This window comes from Dendrobates tinctorius, unplaced genomic scaffold, assembly GCF_039654945.1.
Source record: "Dendrobates tinctorius isolate UK_male_01 unplaced genomic scaffold, ASM3965494v1 ptg000070l, whole genome shotgun sequence".
NCBI lineage: Eukaryota > Metazoa > Chordata > Amphibia > Anura > Dendrobatidae > Dendrobates > Dendrobates tinctorius.
In genome coordinates, this window is record NW_027361738.1 from 32,222,852 (window position 1) to 32,244,936 (window position 22,085).

A 22,085-nucleotide genomic window follows, 5' to 3' on the forward strand; every position below is an offset into this window, starting at 1 on the left:
CTCCGAGGCAGCGGATTTTAGGTGCGGGAGAGAGCGTGATGCCGTTTACCATACTAGATAGATTGGGTAGGGAAGATACGTGAGATGGAGGAAAGATAATGAGTTCAGTTTTGTCTACATTGAGTTTTAGGAAGCGAGAGGTGAAAAAGGAGGATATGGCTGATAAACACTCCGGGATTCTGGACAGCAGAAAGGTGACATCTGGGCCAGAGAGGTAGATCTGAGTGTCGTCTGCATACAGGTGGTACTGGAAGCCATGGGACTTTATTAGTTGTCCTAGGCCAAGAGTATAGATGGAAAAAAGTAGGGACCCCAGGACAGAGCCTTGTGGGACTCCAACAGAGAGAGGGCGGGATGAGGAGGTAGTGTGGGAGTGGGAAGCGCTGAATGTGCAGTCAGAAAGGTATGAGGCAATCCAGGACAGGGCAAGGTCTTTGATGCCAAGGGAAGAAAAAATCTGTAGCAGTAGGCAGTGGTCGACTGTGTCGAAGGCAGAAGACAGGTCGAGAAGGAGGAGGATGGTGAACTGTCTGTTAGCTTTGGCTGTGAGTAAGTCATTAGTAATTTTGGTCAGGGCAGTTTCAGTGGAGTGATGGGGGCAGACGCCAGACTGGAGGATGTCAAGGAGGAAGTTAGATGAGAGGTGGGAGGAAAGTTGAGCATAGACATGCTGTTCAAGGAGTTTGGAAGCAAACGGGAGCAGTGATATGGGGCGATAGATGGGCATAGCAGTTGGGTCAAGGTTTGATTTTTTGAGGATGGGTGTTATGGTGCCATGTTTGAAGGCAGAGGGGAAGGTACCAGAAGATAGGGATAGGTTGTAGAGATAGGTTAGGGCTGGAATGATTATGTTAGTGAGGTTGGGGAGCAGGTGGGAAGGATGGGGTCAAGTGCACAGGTGGTGAGGTTTGATTTGGAAAGGAGATAAGTAAGCTCTCCTTCAGTTATTTTGGAGAGGGAGGTTATTAGGGAAAGGCAGAGGTCAGGCATGTGGAGTGGTTGGGGTGGTGGAACAGTAAAGGTTTGCCTTGTTTGGTCGATCTTGCTTTTGAAGTAGGTGGCAAAGTCCTCAGCAGAGATGAGGGGAGTTGGAGGTGGCAGTGGTGGACGGAGGAGAGAGTTAAATGTGCTGAACAGTTGTTTTGGTTGTGGGATAATGAAGATACAAGGTTTGTGAAATAGGTCTGTTTAGCAGAGGTTAGGGCTGATTTGAAGGCAAGTGTAGCTTGTTTGAAAGCAGTGAAGTCGTCTGGCAGGCGTGTTTTCTTCCAATGCCACTCCGCGACCCTGGATGCTTGTCGAAGTTTTTTGGTCAGGTTGCTGTGCCAGGGTTGCCTATTGATTTGTCGCACTTTGCCATGCATGAGAGGGGCAACTGAGTCTATGGCTGATGTGAGGGTGGCGTTGTAGAAAGCGGGGGCACTGTCTGAGAGTCTGTGAATGTCTAGCTGTGCGAGGTTTCTGCGAGGATGTGCTAGTGGCTGGACATGGGGGGCAGGTGAGAAGGACAAGGGTGAGAAGGTGATTAGATGGTGATCAGATAGGGGGAAGGGAGAGGTTTTGAGGTTGGGTAGAGAACAGATGCGTTAGCGATGATGCGTTACTTTGAGATGCACCCGAGAACGCGGTCTGCAGCGTTTTCTGGTGCGTCGGGTCTAACGCATAGCGAGCGGATGCGTGCATAGACCTGTATGGCTAACGCATGGTAGCAAAGTGCTACCATGTGGTTATGGCGCCCCTGAGCGTCCAGGTGCCACAGAGGTACTGCACCTCATCCAGAGGTGTGGTATCCCACCCTCAGGTAAGGAGGGGGAACTGTTATCATTAGGTCACCGAGGAGGATAGCCAAGAAATAAGCTAGGCAACCAGAAAGGTTGGTAACTTAGCGGATTGCAGACCCCTAAACCTAACAACACAACTAGAACTAGCCGTGGGATGTACCTACGATGCCCTAGACGCCTCGGCACAGCCAAAGAGTTAACTAAGCCTAAAGCAAGAAAGGGGAAAGGTAAACTGCCCCGGAGCAGAACCCCAAAGGAATAGATAGCCCCCAAACATATATTGCCAGTGAGACAAGATGAGGTACAAACACAGACAGAAAATGGAGTAAGCAAATGATGGGGCCCAGACTGTCTAGATAGAACAGGAAAGGAAAGGACACTGTCTGCAATCACGCAAAAAAACCAAAAAAATCCACCACGTCTGATATGCAAAAAACGACCTCTCCCCCACTAGATCAGCATTATGGTGTGAACTGGAAGCAAAACAAAAGACACTCATATAACAATGGACTAGCAATACTGAACGGACTGACATAAGCTGTGGCATATGGAACAGGGTCCAGCACCGGTCCCAGCAGGGAACAATGCTGAACCCACACAGCAAAGCAGAAAGCAGAGAAAGGCAAAACTGGATAAAATGCAAAAAGATTCCAGCAAACAAATAACTTATCGGAATGATGCAGAACCAAGCAGGGGACAAGCGGACTTCAAGATGCACAGGAAGAAAACCAAATCACCAGCAGCAACTGAGGAAAGCTTGCTCACTTAAATCTTCCCAGTCTGTAACACCTGACTTCCACTCATTGTCTTCAGGTGATGGACTTCTGTCAACCGGACCAGCTCCACTACGTGCAGCAACCACCAGAGGGAGCCCAAACTCAGAAGTCAGGTCAAGAGTGTTCACAACAGGGAACCACCCAGGACTCCAACACTTGCACAAAACACACACCAGTTCAGCCACAGCATCTGGGTGTACCCTTCGGAGGATGACCTCATCCCAGGCTGGCTAGGAAAGGGTGTTGGTATGTGAGTGGGAAAGGTAGAGAAGGGGCAGAGCTTAGTTAGTGGTGTGAGAGAGGGTATCCAATCAATTGCAGTTGGTGGGCGGAGTTAAGGTGGAGGAAATGATTGTTCTGGAAAGATCCAGTCAGTCGAATGGTGAGGGCAGAGTGGAGGAGTCAGTTGGAGGGAGGAGAACTGAAGGAAGCTTCCGGAAGGACAGAAGGGGTCCTAGGGGCACAGATAGTGAGCAATCCAACTGTGGGGCCCATATCCAAGGAAGGACCAGTTCGCAGTGAGGGAGCTGGCCCCTAAATCTACTGGAGATTAACAAACGAGGCTCAGCTAGCAAGCCGGAGGATGAGGTAGCTTTAAGTGCCTCAGCCACAGCCACAAACGTTCCTCAAAAAGGTAGCCATAGAGATAAAGGATCCCGGGGCCTGACCCACGTCATCCGGCAAGGTCCAAGGCTGCTGGCTTGGAAACACTGCTTGTGAAGGCGCAGGGTAGGAGAGGTGGAGCTTAGCGCAGTGAGACGGCCAAGAAAGGCGGACACTAAAGGGAGTCCTGGAGACGTGCTTCCCAAACTACCTGGGAGTTTGCTGGCCCTCTGACCTGGAACACACAGTGCCAAGTGGGTAACTGTACTAAAACAGTGAGTAAAAACTGTGAAACTGCACCCTGCTGTGTCCCTTGTGTTATTCTTGGCTCGCCTGCCCTGCACCGCACGCACCATCACAAACACCGATTCAATTGTAACATCTTGGCTGCCCCGGGACAAGAGCTCTGCCTGTGGAGAGCGGTAACAACTCAGCTGCATCATCATCGGCCCCGGAGGATCTGCTTGGCAGCGCCAGTCATCTCTGACCGAAAACCACAGATGGTGTCACGACTCCATTTTCCCTCCCATTTTCCCATCATCTTTTCCCCTTTGTCATCCATCATCCTTCATTAAATATCCATCTTTACTGGACGCCCAGGGCCACGGACCGGGTCACTGCCACCGTGACACATCCCCTTTAAAGAACCTGACCGGCCAGGTACCGAGTAACCAAAGACCCTGTGGGGGCGCTCCACGATAGCGCATACGTTAGCGCTAGGTGCACAAAAGATCTCAAAACTGACATCTGCGTTAGCGCATCCTTTTAAAGGATCTGTTACACAGATGCCCCTAACGCAATGTGAACTTAGCCTTATTTAGCTTAGCACAGGATAGGTATTAAATGGCTGATCGTTCTTGTGATTGGTGCCAGCCCCAGGGCTCAGACCCCAGCAACAGCAAGTTACCACCTATTTTGTGTATTATCAAACAAATACCCAAAATGCCATTATCAGCATTCATGGCGGTCCAGTAGACTGCATACATGAACATGAACCCCATTATAAAAAAGAAATAAGCTAAATCCATTAAATCATAAAATTCCTTAATAGACCTCTTGCACCGGACATGAGTAAGGAGTAACGAACATTGACCTTCATGAATGATGTGTTGTGATTTCTACAGAAACTTGCTGTTAGCAGCCTCCTTATAGCAATGCCTGCAGGAGATTATGATAGGAGAAAGTCCTAAATCTGAGGATATTTACTTAATTGCTTCCAGTGTTTATTGTCAATGTGGGTTATATTATCACCATCAGGGTTGTGTTGCAATTCTGCCACATCTGATCTTACTCTTGGTATGAGCATATTGTAATATCCTGGCATGGCTTTACTTCACTCACTCTCCATATCAGTATAATCCTGAAGATAACCTCCAGCTGACAACTTGGAGCCCATTTTCTATATAGCGCGTTCTGTTTTCATTTCTTATTTGTTTAATACATTTTCAGGTTTGATATCTGATTAAGGAAAAGAGAGGAAAAAATAGAATGGCAAATAACCTTCTCAATACACATTTTAGGGTTTGCATGGGTGGGTGGTGAGGTGTGCCCTTAAAGGGAACCTGTCAGGTCCCCCATGACCTCCAATCCAGCAGAATTCACAAACATATAAGTAAATTCCCTGCCTATCCAGCTCTGTATAATGTTATTCAGCTTAACTAATGTTGTAAAAAAGCATTTATAAGATACGCTCTTCCTAAGAAGGGGTTCGACTAGTCAATGGGGCGTTAGTTGCCCAAGACTTGTCACACTCTTTCCATGTTGTCACGCTCCAACATAATTTGCATGAGATGGCATCATTGCCATCTCATTCAATTCTTGCGCATGCGTGACTCTCATTTCGGCAGCATCACTGCGCCTCTGTAGCTGGGTGTACGCTTCCCAGCTTCAGAGGAGCATTGCCCATGATCAGAAGTTCAGAAGAGCCATCAGAGCTACAGAGGCACAGTGACACTGCCAAAATGAGCGGTGCGCATGCGCGAGATTTGTATGAGCTGGATATGACGTTGGTTCGTGCAAGTTATGTTATCATACCCACACGGGCGTTATAACATGGAGATATAGCTGGCTAGTGGGGGAAACCAATGCCCCATGGACTAGTCGAAGCCCTAATTAGCATAGGAAAAGAGGAGGTTATAAATGCTTTTTTTAAACATTAATTAAACTGAATAACATTATACAGGGCTGGTTAGGCAGAAAATTTAGTCATATGTATGTGAATGATGATGGGTTGGAGGGCATGGGGAACCTGATAGGTTCCCATTACTGATGAGCGAGTACACTCATTGCTCGGGTTTTCCCGAGCATGCTCAGGTGTCCTCTAAGTATTTTCACGTGCTTGGAGATTTAGTTTTCGTCGTCTCAGCTGCATGATTTGAGGCTGCTAGACAGGCTGAATACATGTGAGAAATGCCTGTTTTTTAGGGAATTCCCACATGTATTCAGGTTGTCTAGCAGCCGTAAATCATGCAGCCACTTCGACAAAAACTAAATCTCTGAGCACACCAAAATACTCGGAGGACACCTGAGCATACTCGGAAAAACCCGCGCATTGAGTATACTCGCTCATCACTAGTTCCCATTAAAGGTGATCAAGATGAAAAGGCCCATTGGTATGAGATGGTTCCCCACTCAGGGAAAATGTGAAAAGGCCAGGCCACAAAACCAAATCAAAAAGTGGTGACTAGGGATGGGCGAATCCTGAAATATTCGGAATCGCTAGGCTGTAACGAGTCCGACTTGGAAACTCGCTATTCGTTGCACGTCTAGCGAGTCCAATGTTAATGAATGGGGATGCGAGTTTTGCAGCGATTCCTGTGCTGGGGAGGAGGAGAATGGGGAGAGAGAGAGAGAGAACGAACTCCTAGCTGGTTTTTTCACAGTTTAATACAAGCAATCCTAGTTTCTTAGCGATTTTGTCTCCAGCTAGGACACACAAAACTAGCTAGGAGTTCTCTCTCTCTCCCCTCCAGCACAGGAATCGCTGCAAAACTCGCATCCCCATTCTCCTCCTCCCCAGCACAGGAATCCCCCAGCACAGGAATCCCCCAGCACAGGAATTGCTGCAAAACAGAGAGAGAGAACTCCTAGCTAGTTGTTTCACAGTTTAATACAAGCAATCCTAGTTTCTTAGCGATTTTGTGTCCAGCTACTGACACAAAATCGCTAAGAAACTCTGCAAAAACTAGGATTGACATTCATTTGCATTGGACTCGTTACTGTGCGAGTAATCGCTTGGAAACTCGCAGAGTACCGACTCCTGCGAGTCCCCTACTACTCACAGAGTAACGAGTCCTAACGAGTAGATTCGCCCATCCCTAGTGGTGACTTTATTCACTGGGAGCTCCATTGCTTAAAGTTTAAAATGTCCAATCACTGGGGATCCGACTGGCGGCAGGGCCGCCATCAGGGCATGACAGGCATTACACCTGTATGGGGCCCCGCCGCCCCGGGGGCCCGCCCGGGCCCGGCAGCTGCGGCGGCGCCTGAGCAAGCTGGGCGCTGCAGCTTGGTCCGCGCTCGCCGCTCGGGTCCCGGCCGGGCCCCCCCTACAAATATTTCAGCGGTTCGGGCCCCCCCGTTCTCCCCCAGGCCTCTGCGCCTCTGCCTGTACATTCAGTTCACTCAGTCTGACTGTGACAGGACAGCCGGCCAGCGCTTGGCTCCTCCTCCCCAGTCCCCAGTGCACCATGGTTGGATCATGGTCACTCCCAGCACCGCCCCCGGCTCACCACGTGATGTGACTTCACACGCTGCCTCTTCACGTCCTCATTCCTGAGAAATTTGAAGAGCGGTATGCACGTGGTGTCAGCGTGGGAGCGGCTGCAGGCCTGCACCAGAGCAGAAGACGACGTCGGGTCCCGGGGACGGCGGGTCACGGTCTGACGGTGCTGTGGAGGAGTGGACGGCCAGCGAGCAGGTAAGTGAATTCTTTTTATGTCTGTCTGGCTGCAGCCTGCTGATCATGATTCATGGGGATGGGGACATTGGGGGCCGAGGGGGGCCTGTTGTCTCAGTCTGAAGTTGGGGGGAGTCTCTGGGGGCCCCGGCGCCGGGGGCCGGTTGTTGTGGGGAGTCTCTGGGGGCCCAGTTGTGTCATATCATGGGAGGGAGTCTGGGGGTCCTGTGGGGACCCAGGGGCCCGGCTGATGGTGGGGGACCCAGGGGCCTGCCTGGCTGTCCATGGGGGGTCACCCAGGGGCCCGCCCGGCTGTCCGTGGGGGGCCTGGGGGACCCAGGGGCCCAGCTGATGATGGTGGGGACCCAGGGGCCCGCCCGGCTGTCTGTGGGGGGTCACCCAGGGGCCTGGGGGACCCAGGGGCCCAGCTGATAATGGTGGGGACCCAGGGGCCCGCCCGGCTGTCCGTGGGGGGTCACCCAGGGGCCCACCCGGCTGTCCGTGGGGGGTCACCCAGGGGCCCAGCTGATGATGGTGGGGACCCAGGGGCCCGCCCGGCTGTCCGTGTGGGGTCACCCAGGGGCCCGCCCAGCTGTCCGTGGGGGGTCACCCAGGGGCCCGCCCGGCTGTCCGTGGGGGCCCACCCGGCTGTCCGTTGGGGGGTCTGGGGCACCAAGGGGCCCGGCTGTCCGTGAGGGGTCTGGGGGGCCCAGCTGATGATGGGGAGGGCCTGGCTGTTCACAGGGGGGGTCTGAGGGGCTGATGATGGGGGGGGACCCAGGAGGCCCAGCTGATGGGGTGAGCCAGGGCCCAGGGGGACAGATCTCCAGTGCCAAGATTAGTAGGCACATTGTCTCCACCTGCAGCTCAGCCTGTAGTCCTATATGGGGTATCAGCCTACTCAGGACAAATTGCACAAGTACTGTTAGGGTCCAATTTCTCATGTTACACTTGGGGAAAAACAAACATTGGGGGTGAAAAGATCATTTTTGTGAAAATAAGATTAGATTTTAGATTGGCAGCTAATAAAAATCAAATACAAGCGGTTAGTATGTTAATCAAAAGCCCAAGACAATAGAAAAGGCTGCTTTGTAAACAGGGTTAAAGATAGAGTAGAAAAAAAAGGGTTACTAGAAATACTATGATAATACCCTTTTCTTATGAAAAGTGACTTCTTCCACTCCTGATGAAGTCACATTAGTGACAAAACGTGTCAAGTAACAAGAGTGGCATCCCTTTCCTGGGACCAGGGCATTCATTATGGCTCTTCATGTTCAGTGAGCATATCTTTGTTCTACTAGTAGCAAGGGTGGCTTATCATAAGAAAAGGGTAATACAAAGCCTTTTCTATTGTCTTGGGCTTTTGATTAACATACTATCCGCTTGTATTTGGTTTTTATTAGGTGCCAATCCTATTGCTAACATGGCTGTTTGTTGTTTATAAGGTGGCTTGTTGTAATATGATCATAAGCATAAGACTTTTTTGATTGTAGAGTTATTTGAAATTCGGAGGATTTCATTGGCCACAACGAATACACTGAATATATGTGTTTATTATATACTTGTTGCTCTGGCATGCTACATAGAATACTGAACTTTTATTGAATATTGTTATACATTTACTGTATATATTGCCCAGGACCGTCTAGCCGCTCCCTTATATACAGGTCACGTTTGGTGACACCTGCATATATTTTACATGTTTTTATCATTTGTGGTGTTTTTCTGCACATCTATATGTACTAAAAATTAACTTTATAAGGGTGATCCCTGCATGTGTGTATGTCTACTTTGCTTTCTTTTTTTTCTATTTGGATCTACTTTTTGACATACAGCGGTTGGATCCCTGATATATTTGGTTTGTTTTTCCTGATGGTGCCCTCCCTGTTCTGCTATTATACAACGTTTACTGACCGTGGGAACATAGCCAAAAGAGTTTTTGAATTCTGACTATATAATGCTATGTGCACACGGTGCGGATTCTGCTGCGGATTTTTCTGCGCAGATTTTACTAAATCCGCAGGTCAAATGACCAGCATTTTTCCTGCGGATTTAGTGCATATTTTGTGCGGATTTACTGCAGTTTTTGTGCAGTTTTTCCCTGCGGATTTCAAGAATGGAGCAGGTGGAAAATTGCAGCAAAACCGCCCAAAAGAAGTCACATGCTGCTTCTTTTAATTCCGCACAAAATCCGTGCAGAAAAATCTGCAGCATGTGCACAGCGGATTTTGTTTTACATAGCCAATAATGGTACTGTACATCACCTGCAGTTCTGCTGCGTATCTGCAGCAGAATCTGCACCGTCTGCACGGTAAAGTTTTTCGATGAAAGCGCGGAGGGATTTTGGAAGGATCGCATGGTGAAGGAGGAGCTAGGGTGGAGGCGGAACTGGGGTGGAGCCTGGGCGGAGTCTCAAGGGGGCCCCATAAATTTTGCCAGTATGGGGCCCCGAAATTCCTAGTGGCAGCCCTGACTGGCGGGGACCCAGTGATCCTGAGATCCAAAGCTCGGAAGATTCCCATATCAATGGAATGGTAGTCGATCATGTGCGCTGCTGCTCCATTCATTCTTAATGAGACCACTGGAAATAACCGAATGCTACCATAAAAATTAAACAGGAGTTACGGAAACAGTGTAGCACAGCTAGCAATGATGATAAGTGATGAGCGAGTATACTCGTTACTCAAGATTACCCGAACATGCTCAGGTGTTCTCCGAGTAGTTTGGATGTGCTCAGAGATTTCGTTTTTGTCCCCGTAGCTTCATGATTTGCGGCTGCTAGCCAGCCTTAATACATGTGGGGATTGTTTGTTAGGAAATCCACACATGTATTCAGGCTGTCTAGCAGCCACAAATCATGCAGCTACGGTGACAGAAACTAAATCTCCAAGCGCATCCAAATGCTCGGAGATGAAATCTCGATTAACGAGTATACTCACTCATCACTAATGATGATTCTACAACTTTAGAGTGACGCCAACAACATCTATGTGCTGCTCTGTTTCCATAGCCCTCATTCATTTCAATGAGAGTTGTGCAAACAGTGCAGCGCAGCTGTGCTCGTCTGTTTTCATGGCCAAGCCTAGAATCAGTTACGCCATGAGATGCCCAGATGGGAATAAAGTTTTAAGATTTTATATATGATTTTGTTATAATGTGTAATCTCGAGGCCTGAATCCCATCCTCCATTTCTAATATTTTGGGGGGCATGTTGTAGTACTCTCTCATAACCTCATGGTATGTTATTATTTGCTATTTTGTGTGAATTTTTTTTCATTAAATATGGGGGAAATTAGGCAAATAGGAGGGTAGTGTAAAAGTGGAAAATCTTCTTTGCTACACCGAATTTTAATTAAAGGGAATCTGTCATCACTTTTTTCCACCTATTCTGAAAGTGGCATGACGCAGAGATAGAGACCCAGATTCCAGTGATCTGTCATTTATTGGGCTGATTGTTGCAGTTTTAATAAAATCTCAGAATTTTATTTACTAGAGGACTAGTTTACCTTCTGGCAATTTGCCCAACCCCACTCTCACCACTAATTACCAGCTTTCTGCCTATGCCCAGTATGGACAGAAAGCTGCCAATCAGTGGTGGGCGAGGTTCTACAGAGCTGAGCATTCAGAGAACTGGTATATCTGCAGCAGATAAAATGTCTTTTAAACAAAACTGTTGTAACCAATGTTTTTTATGCATCATTTTTGCTACTAAAAGACTTGTTTTTGATTCAGAAATGACTGCAGAAAATACTTAATGTGTGCAGATACCCTAAGTTTGCTGCAATCAAGATCTCTGCCCCTACATTATACTGCTCCAAGATGATATAGCAAAAATCTGATGACAGATTCCCTTTAAAGATGCGTCACATTATCAAACATGCCGTGACAATTTGATGAATTATGCGCAAATAATGTCAATGTCAAAACACAAAACTGACATCAAAAACTCACCCCATGACAAATTCACACTTTTACAAAGTTAAATGTAACTGCTGGTAAATGATTGACATGAGCAAGCCTCCGATTTTAGTTTACTGCATTGCACTCTGCTGACACCTTCAGGTTATCAAGAGATGTGCATGGAGCTAACATAAAATCGAACTAATGGTAATGAGGATTAGTTATTTTAGCTGCAATTATAATAATTATTATAATCATTATTATTATCATCATTATTAAACTATACCAGATATATAATGGCAATCGTATAACTGAAAAATACACACAGCAACGTGTTTGCTATAGCAAAATACAATGTTCATTCTTTCCTTTAGGTTTACTGTAAAGTTACTAAAATATGTGTATGGAATTACAATTGCAGCATCTTCCACATAAAGGGTTAACATATACAGTCATGGATGAAAGTGTTGGCACCCTTAAAATTGTTCCAGAAAATGAAGTATTTCTTCCAGAAAATTATTACAATTACACATGTTTTGTTATACACGTTTATTTCATTCATGACTTCTTCCTTTCTGATTCTCTTAACCTTCTGGCTCTTACTGAAACCTGGATCCAGCAGTCAGACACTACCGCTGCTGCTGCTCTTTCATATGGTGGACTACACGTCTCTCATACTCCCAAATCGGACAACAGTGCAGGTGGAGGCGTTGGTCTGCTCCTATCACCCAAATGTACCTTTTAGGTTATCCCTCAAGTACCCTCACTTGTCTTCCTGTCTTTTGAGGTCCATGCTGTCAGACTCTACATCTCCTTCTCAATGCGAGTGGAGGTGGTGTACTGTCCTCCGGGTCCTTCCCATCAGTTCCTGGATCACTTTGCCACCTGGCTTCCACACTATCTCTCCTGTGACATCCCCAGTCCCCACCCTTATCCTGGGAGACTTCAACATCCCCATTGGTTTCTCCCTCTCCCCAACTGCTACTCACATTTTATCTCTAACCTCCTCCTTCGCCCTTTCGCAGCTTACTAACTCTCCTACGCATGAAGACGGAAACTCCCTTGATCTGGTATTCTCCCGGCATTGCTCAGTGGATGATTTCACAAACTCCCTCTCCCACTCTCTGACCACAACCTTCATTCAGTCTCTATCAAGAACTGCCATACTGCTCAGGTCACCACCAATTTCCATACTTAAAAAAATATACAGGTCATTAACACCCAGAAACTTATTAAATACTTGCAGTCATCAGTAGCCCCTATCTCCTCCCTCTCACGTTTCCTGCAGCGGTGCTCCCGGTGCGCCGAACACCTGAGGACAAAATCAAATCTACCCGAAGATTTCATCCATAATAAGTTTTTCTTAAAACATACAACACTGCCCTTCACCTCTCCAAACAAACCTATTTCAACACCCTCGTCATCTCACTATCCAATGACCCTAAACATCTCTTCGACACTTTTCATTCCCTACTCAACCTTAGAGTGCAGGCCCCAACCACGGATCTCCGAGCTGACGATCTGGCCAATTACTTCAAGCAAAAAATTGACCATATCCGACAGGAAATTTTCTCCCAATCCCCTCATACCATGCACTGTCCTCCCTCCCCCACTGCATCTAGCTCACTCTCTGATTTTTTACCAGTCACAGAAGAAGAAGTGATCAGGCTCCTTACATCTTCTCGCCCTACTACTTGCGCCAGTGACCCTATTCCATCACATCTCCTCCAGTCCCTATCCCCTGCTGTCCCCACTCACCTAACAAAAATATTCAACCTCTCTCTTCCGGTATCTTTCCCTCCTCATTTAAGCATGCTGTCATACATCCATTACTTAAAAAAACATCCCTCGACCATAACTGTGCTGCTAACTATAGACCTGTCTCTAATCTTCCCTCCATCTCTAAACACCTCGAAGGCCTGATCCACTCCCGTCTTATCCACTAACTCTCAGATAACTCTCTTCTCGAACCTCTTAAATCCAGTTTCCGCTCTTTACACTCTGCTGAAACTGCCCTCACTAAAGTCTCTAATGATCTACTTACAGATAAATCTAATGGTTATTACTCCATGCTAATTCTCTTGGATCTCTCTGCAGCATTCGACACTGTTGATCATCAGCTCCTCTTCACTATGCTCCGTTGCATTCGCCTCAAGGACACCGTTCTCTCCTGGTTCTTCTCCTACCTCTCTGATCGCTCCTTCACTGTATCTTTTGCTGGTTCCTCCTCTCATCTTCCCTTACTGTTGGGGTTCCTCGAGGATCAGTCCTAGGCCCCCTCCTCTTCTGTTTGTACACTGCCCCTATTGGACAAACAATCAGTAGATTTGGTTTCCAGTACCATCTCTATGCTGATGACACCCAATTATATACCTCCTCTCCTGACATTACACCTGCCTTTTTAGAAAACACCAGTGATGGTCTTACCGCTGTCTCCAACTTCATGTCCTCCCTCTATCTTAAACTGAACCTAGCAATAAACAGAACTACTTGTGCTTCCTCCCTCTACTAACCTACCAATGCCCAACATTGATATTTCCGTGTGTAGTTCTACAGTTACTCCCCAGCAACACGCCCGCTGTCTTACGGTCATACTTGATTCAGAGCTTTCATTCTCCACCCACATCCGATTACTGGCTCGCTTTTGTCATCTGCACCTCAAAAACCTTTCTAGAATTCGACCCTTTCTTACTTTCGACTTTGCAAAAACTCTGTTTCTCTTATTCATTCTCGTCTGGACAATTGTAATTCTCTAATAATCAGTCTCCATCTTATAAAACTCTCCCCTCTCCAATCTGTCTTGAATGCTGCAGCCAGGATCATATTCCTCACCAACCGTTACATCGATGCCTCTACCTTGTGCCAGTCATTACACTGGTAACCTATCCACTCCAGAATTCAATATAAACTTATTACCCTCACCCACAAAGCACTCCACAGCTCAGCACCACCCAGCATCTCCTCCCTCATCTCAGTAAATCACCCTAACTGTGCCCTCCGTTCTGCTATTGTCCTGTGGTTAACATCCTCATTAATCTGAACCTCCCACTTCCGACTCCAAGACTTTTCACGTGCTGCGCCAGTTTTTTGGAATCCACTACCCAGGTTAACTCGATTAATCCCCAATACCCACAGTTTTAAGTGTGCACTAAAAATGCATTTCTTCAGACTGGCCTACTGCCTCAACACATTAATCTAACTATCCCTGTGTTGTCCATTCAACATTTTTACCATAACGAGGATCCTTGTATCATGTTCTCATACGCCTTATGCATTTAATAGCCTTCTGTGTCTGTACTTTTATGTATTCTGGCTGATAACCGGTTCATGCAGCATTACATGAACACCCGATTTCCTACATTATGGCTTCTCCGAATAACGAAAGCAATCATTACCATCAACCTTTCATGTCTCCCCTATTTCCTCATAGATTGTAAGCTTGTGAGCAGTGCCCTCATTTCTCTAAGTATCTGTTGATCTATGTGATTATTGTTATGCTTAATGTCTATTGTCTGTACAAGTCCCCTCTAAAATGTAAAGTGTTGTGGAATATGTTGGCGCTATAGAAATAAAATTATTATTAATATTTCCTTTGAGTGTATTGGAACAACACAAAAAAAACAGAGGAAAAAAAGGCAAATTAAACATAATTTTACACCAAACCCTAAAAAATGGACCAGACAAAATTGTTGGTACCCTCAACTTAAAGGGTCACTTCCATTTTTGCTATTAAACTGCCCCAATGTATTGTTAGTGATGCACATTGCATCACTAACATGTATTATCTCAAGCAAAAGGTCCCAGTATTTATCTCAAAAATCACTTTTTATACTTTGATAATTGCCCCATATACCTTTTCAAATTCTCCACACCCATCACATTATAATTCCTTCGCTTCCCTGCTCCCAACATCATCTCAATTTCCAAGCAGTTCCCACACTTGTGCAATGACTTGAGATTGGGGGTGGGGTACAGCAAATGATTATGAATTGGAACTGGGTACAGCAAATGATGATGAATTGAGACTGGGGGTGGAGAACAGCAAATGGTACACTATATATAGAGCTCCTGTGTATAATGTGACTGGTGATTCCTATATTATCTGTGCACTAAACAATATATACAGAGCTCCTGTGTATAATATCACTGGTGATTCCTATATTATCTGTGTACGACACAATATATACAGAGCTCCTGTGTATATTGTCACTGGTGATCACTATATTGCCTGTACAGTATACACTATAAGCAGAGCTCCTGTGTATAATGTCACCCGTGATCCCTGTATTACCTGTACACTGACATTATATACAGAGCTCCTGTGTATAATGTCACTGGTAAGCACTGTATTACCTGTACGCTGACATACAGAGTTTTTGTGTATAATGTCACTGGTTATCCCTGTATTACCTGTACACTATACACTATAAACAGAGCTCCTGTGTATATTGTCACTGGTGATCATGGTATTACCTGTACACTATACGATATATGCAACATGTGTCAAACATATACCAGGATGGGGATGAGGGCCATGTATTCCAGGATGGGGGGCCATGTATACCAAGATAGGGATAATGGTCATGTATACCAGGAAGGTGGATTATGGCCATGTATACCAGAATGGGGATGATAACCATGTATACCAGGATGGTGGATGAGGGACATGTCTACCAGGATGGGGATGTGGCCATGTATACCAGGATGGGGATGGAGGCCATGTACAGTTGTGGCCAAAAGTATTGTCAGATAATACTCAGTTTCTTCCTGAAAATGATTGCAAACACAAATTCTTTGGTATTATTATCTTCATTTAATTTGTCTTAAATGAAAAAACACAAAAGAGAATGAGGCAAAAAGCAAAACATTGATCATTTCACACAAAACTCCAAAAATGGGCCAGAGAAAAGTATTGGCACCCTCAGTCTAATACTTGGTTGCACAACCTTTAGCCAAAATAACTGCGACCAACCGCTTCCGGTAACCATCAATGAGTTTCTTACAATGCTCTGTTGGAATTTTGGACCATTCTTCTTTGGCAAACTGCTCCAGGTCCCAGATATTAGAAGGGTGCCTTCTCCAAACTGCCATTTTTAGATCTCTCCACAGGTGTTCTATGGGATTCAGGTCTGGACTCATTGCTGGCCACCTTAGAAGTCTCCAGTGCTTTCTCTCAAACCATTTTCTAGCGCTTTTTGAAGTGTGTTTTGGGTCATTGTCCTGCTGGAAGACCCATGACCTCTGAGGGAGACCCAGCTTTCTCACACTGGGCCCTACATTATGCTGCAAAATTTGTTGGTAGTCTTCAGACTTCATAATGCCATGCACACAGTCAAGCAGTCCAGTGCCAGAGGCAGCAAAGCAACCCCAAAACATCAGGGAACCTCCGCCATGTTTGAATGTAGGGACCGTGTTTTTTTCTTTGAATGCCTCTTTTTTTCTCCTGTAAACTCTATGTTGATGCCTTTGCCCAAAAAGCTCTACTTTTGTCTCATCTCACCAGAGAACATTCTTCCAAAATGTTTTAGGCTTTTTCAGGTAAGTTTTGGCAAACTCCAGCCTGGCTTTTTTATGTCTCGGGGTAAGAAGTGGGGTCTTCCTGGGTCTCCTACCATACAGTCCCTTTTCATTCAGATGCTGATGGATAGTACGGGTTGACACTGTTGTACCCTCGGACTGCAGGGCAGCTTGAACTTGTTGGGATGTTAGTCGAGCTTCTTTATCCAGCATCCGAACAATCTTGTGTTGAAATCTCTTGTCAATTTTTCTTTTCCGTCCACATCTAGGGAGGTTAGCCACAGTGCCATGGGCTTTAAACTTCTTGATGACACTGCGCACGGTGGACAAAGGAACATTCAGGTCTTTGGAGATGGACTTGTAGCCTTGAGATTGCTCATGCTTCCTCACAATTTGGTTTCTCAAGTCCTCAGACAGTTCTTTGGTCTTCTTTCTTTTCTCCATGCTCAATGTGGTACACACAAGGACACAGGACAGAGGTTGAGTCAACTTTAACCCATGTCAACTGGCTGCAAGTGTGATTTCGTTATTGCCAACACCTGTTAGGTGCCACAGGTAAGTTACAGGTGCTGTTAATTACACAAATTAGAGAAGCATCACATGATTTTTCGAACAGTGCCAATACTTTTGTCCACCCTCTTTTTTATGTTTGGTGTGGAATTATATCCAATTTGGCTTTAGGACAATTTTTTTGTGTTTTTTCATTAAAGACAAATTAAATGAAGATAATAATACCAAAGAATTTGTGTTTGCAATCATTTTCTGGAAGAAACAGAGTATTATCTGACAAAATTGCAGGGGTGTCAATACTTTTGGCCACTACTGTATACCAGAATGAGGATGATGGCCATGTGTACCAGGATGGTGGATGGGGGCCATGTATACCAGAATGAAGATGGGGCCGTTTATAACAGGATGGTGATAATAGCCATATATAGCAGGATGGGGCCATGTGTACCAAGATGGTGATGGGAGGTAATATATACCAGGATGGGGATAGGGGGCCATGTATACAAGGATGGGGGACCAGATATACCAGGATGGGGATGGGGCCATATATACCATGTATATCAGGATGGGGATGAAGGGACCATGTATGCCAGTATGGTGGATGTGGGCTATGTATACCAGGATGGAGATGGTGGCCATATATAGCAGGATGGGAGCAATGTATACCAAGATGGGGATGGGGGCCATATATAACAGGATAGAGATGGGGGCCATGTATACCAGGATGGGGATGATGGCCATGTATACCAGGATGGTGAATGGGGGCCATTTATATGAGGATGAGAATGGTAGCCATTTATACCAGAATGGGGATGGGGGCTATGTATAACAGGATGAAGATGGTGGTGGTGGCAGGCTTAAAAAATCTTTCACCCAAATCAAAAGCTGATGGCTATGTATGTGATATTGTGTTTGATGGAAACTGTTAATGTAGGATTGATGAGGACATGGTGCAGAAGTGGAGTTTTTACAAGAGTGGGCAGAGGTACTGTGGAAGGTTCAATGGGTGGAAGAGGATCTGGGATGGAGCCTGGGTGGAGTCTCAAGGGGACCCAAAAATTTAGCAAGTGTGCGGTCAAGAAATTCCTGGTGGCAGCCCTGCCCTCTCCCAACAGCAATTTTAAGATCTCTCCACAGGTGTTCAGTGGGATTTAGATCCGGACCCATTGCTGATCACTTCAGAACTCTGCTGTGCTTTGTTTCCATCCATTTCTGGGTGCTTCTTGAAGTATGTTTGGAATAATTGTCCTGCTGGAAGACCCATGACCTCAGACACAAACCAAGCTTTTTGACACTGGGCACTGCATTGCGACTTAAAATACTTTGGTAATCTTCAGACTTCAGGAACCCAGTGACAGAGTGAGCAAAACAACCACAAAGATCTTTGAACCTCCACTATATTTGACTGTAGGAACTGTGTTTGTAGGCCTCATTCTGTTTTTGATAAACAGTAGAATGATGTGCTTTACAAAAATGCTTTATCTTGGTCTCATCTGTCCACAAGATGCTTTCACAGAAGGATTTTGGCTTACTCATGTACATTTTGGCAAACTGCAGTCTAGCTTTTCTCTGTCTGTGTCAGTAGTGGGGTCCTCCTGGGTCTCCTGCCATAGTATTTAATTCAAATGTATGCGGATAGTTTGCGCTGACACTGATGCATCCTGAGCCTGCAGGACTGCTTGAATTTCTTCAGAACTTGATTGGGGCTGTTTATCCACCATCCAGACTATAATGTGTTGCAGTCTTTCATGAATTTTTCACTACCGTCCATGTCCAAGGAGATTAGCTACAGTGCCATGGGTTGTAAACTTCTTGATTATGTTGCCCACCATGGACAAAGAAACATCAAGATCTCTGGAGATGATAAACAAAAAAAGTTGCACTCTGTAGTCCTAAAGCATGTCAATGGGAAATATATGAAATATGAATAGCAATACTGCTTCTGGATACTGTGAAAAAAAGAGATGCTTAGCACATAATTTGGCCAATTCATGCATGCTCATCAACCAACGACAAGGTGGTATCAAAACTGATGGGTCCTAACATGTCTAGTGTGAATAACTCTCTAAGACTGGAGTCTGAAGTCCTGGGTAGATGTGAATACCTCTCTTCCAAGTCTTATTTTATGGATAGGTAGGACCCTGTTGCAATTAAAATCCACCACATGCTGAAGGGTGGAGTGCTCGGTCAGAGAGCTAATATACAATGACAAAAAAACTGATTGGCACTTCCAAGCTAATTTTTTGTCATTGTATATTAGATCTATGGAGATGGACTTGTAATGTTGAGATTGACGATATTATTCAATAATTTTGGTTCTTACAGGGAATCTTTCACCACTTTTTTGGCATATCATGTAAAAATATCATTTAATTTCACAGAAACGAATACGTATAGCAACCAAGAAGGGGGGGAGAGACGGAAAATAAGCCCATTGGACCAGACCGAGCATATTTACATACATCGCGGGAGGAATAAAAAGGGTATTTATGTAATATTGGTGGGGAGTCAAGGGATATAAAAAGTACTCGTATAATGCAGAGCTGACACTAAATTGAATGATATTTTTACATGATATGCCAAAAGAGTGGTGACAGATTCCCTTTAAGTCCTCAGACAGTTCTATTCTCCTCTTTGTGTTCTCCATGCTTAGTGTAGCACACACAAACACACAATACAAAGATTGAGTCAACTTCTCCCCTTTTTTATTTGGCTTCAGGTGTGATTTTCATATTGCCCACACCTGTTACTTGACACAGTTGAGTTTGAACAAGCATCACATGCTTGAAACAAAGTTGTTTACCGACAATTTTGTCTGCCCATTTTGGGCGTTTTGAGTGAAATTATGCTCAATTTGCCTTTTTTCTGTATTTGTTTGTGTTTTGACAATATACAGCCATAGGCATTCAGCACAGTAAAAGCAAGGGGTGTGGCCACACAGGGGACCAGTGTCAGTCACTGACACCACTCATCCCTCTCTCTACATGCACCCTGACCATCACTCCCTCCCTACACGCAATTGTATTCCCATCTTGAATCAGCCCTCTGCTCCTCCGGGAATTCCCTTAGCATACAGGCCACTCCCAGACTGCACACTGAAGGAGACAATGCCCACAGGGACGTTGTATGAAGCAATACAGTGACGTCATCGACATCCAATGCACACTGCTGAACTAGACAAGAGAGGAGATGGAGGCTGCAATGGACGGGGAATTAGCCTGAATTAGATAAGTATGAGTTTTTTATTTTTCTTATTTTATTTTGCAATAAATAGGAGCTATCACAATAGAGTCTTGCTCTGTGTACATTGAGGGTCTGGCTGTAGGGACATTATGGGTGGCTGGCTGTGGGGACATTATGAGAAGCTGGCTGTGGCGTCATTAGAGGTTCTGTTTGTGCGGGACATACAAGAGGTTGGCTGTAGGGACATTATAAGAGGCTGGCTGTGTGGACATAAGAGGGACTGGCTGTGGCGAGATAAGAGTGACTGGCTGTGGGGGCTTAAGAGGGGCTGGCTGTGGAGACATTGTGAGGGGCAGGCTGAGTGGACATTGAGGGGTTGGCTGTGTGGACATAAGAGGGGCTTCCTGTGTAGACATTTGTGGGGCAGGCTGTAGGGACATTATGAGAGGCTGGTTGTGGGGACAGAAGAGGGTCTGGCTGTGGGGACATTATGACGGGTTGGCTGTGTGGACATTGAGGGGCTGGCTGTGTGGACTTAAGAGGGGTTGCCTATGTAGACATAAAAGGGGCTGTCTGTGAGGGCATAAGAGTGGCAGGCTCTGGGGACATTATGAAGGGCTTTTTGTGTAGACTGTGTGGACATTGAGGGGCTGGTTCTGGGAACATTATGAAGGGCTTGCCTTGTGAACGTTTTGAGTGGCTGGCTGTGGGGATACAAGAGAGATGGGCTGGCTGCGGGGACATTATGAGAGGCTGGCAATGTGGACAATATAAGAGGCTGTGTCAGGACTTGATCCCAGCAGCTCTTGTGTGCCAGGCAGCAGCTTTTCCTTCTGTGCTATTTAGCTCGCTGGACAGTTCCTTGCTAACCCAGATACTAGTACCTGTTTTGTTCCTGATTGTCTCCACCCTGAGTTCCTGATTGGGTCTATCCTGTAATCTCCTGATTGAACCCCAACTTAAACCTGGCATTGCACATCCTTCCTTGTGACATTATTGAGCTCCCAGCCTTTGGTCAAGCTATCTTTCCACCTGCTGTTTGGTCCAAACGTTATCACTCACTCCCACAGGGTTGTGCTTTCGCAACGAGAAGGAGGAATAGTCCAGGTAAATCAGTGCCCCTGATTAATTAGTCACCCACTGATTTACGTAGCTCAAAAGCACATTTAACCCCTTTTCAATCCCAATGTTTCTCCTTGTAAAATAATAAAACCTATATCCACCTCCGCGGCAGAGGGCAGTTCTAGCGTTGTCAGCATTGGCTCTTCCGGGGATAGCATAACATTGTTATGTCACGAGATCCCTGTGGCCAATCATTGCTGGCTTTAGTCTCCTCACTTTTGGACAAATCCAGACATCTAGAGAAAGTTAGAGCTGTGGCTGCTTTCTCACCTCCGTTGGATGTCAGTTATGTCCAAAGGAGGGGAGAGAGAAGCAGTCACTGAAGTGCCGCAGGAATCGCATGGAACAGCACTGGCACCGGAGGTGAGTATAAGTTCCATTATTTTACTGGAAATAATAAAATAACAGTGATTGAGAAGAGGGTGTCCGAGTAGTGGACAACCACTTTAACCCCTTAGGGACTAGGGGTATTTCCGTTTTTGCGCTTCCATTCTTTGCTCCTCTTCTTCCCACAGCCATAAATTTTTTTATTTTTCCATCAATATGGCCATGTGAGGGCTTGTTTTTTGCAGGAGTTATACTTTTGAATGGCACCATTGATTTTACCATATCATGTACTGGAAAACGGGAAAATAAACTCCATATGCGGTGAAATTGCAAAAAAGTGCAATTCCACAATTGTTTTTTGAATTTTTTTTTACTGTGTTCACTATATGCTAAAACTGACCTGCCATTATGATTCTCCAGGTCATTACAAGTTCACAGACAACCAACATGTCTAGGTTATTTTTTATT

At 45.7% G+C, this 22,085-nt stretch overlaps 1 protein-coding gene across 1 annotated transcript in view; it reads right to left on the minus strand.

Moving 5' to 3' along the window:
* Window positions 1-22,085, minus strand: part of CRYGN (crystallin gamma N) — a 51,455-nt gene that overhangs the window by 25,820 nt on the left and 3,550 nt on the right. The window contains exon 2 of the mRNA XM_073582249.1: window positions 6,892-7,115. Coding sequence (XP_073438350.1) covers window positions 6,892-7,115 — 224 coding nt within the window. The remainder of the gene's footprint in view (window positions 1-6,891; window positions 7,116-22,085) is intronic.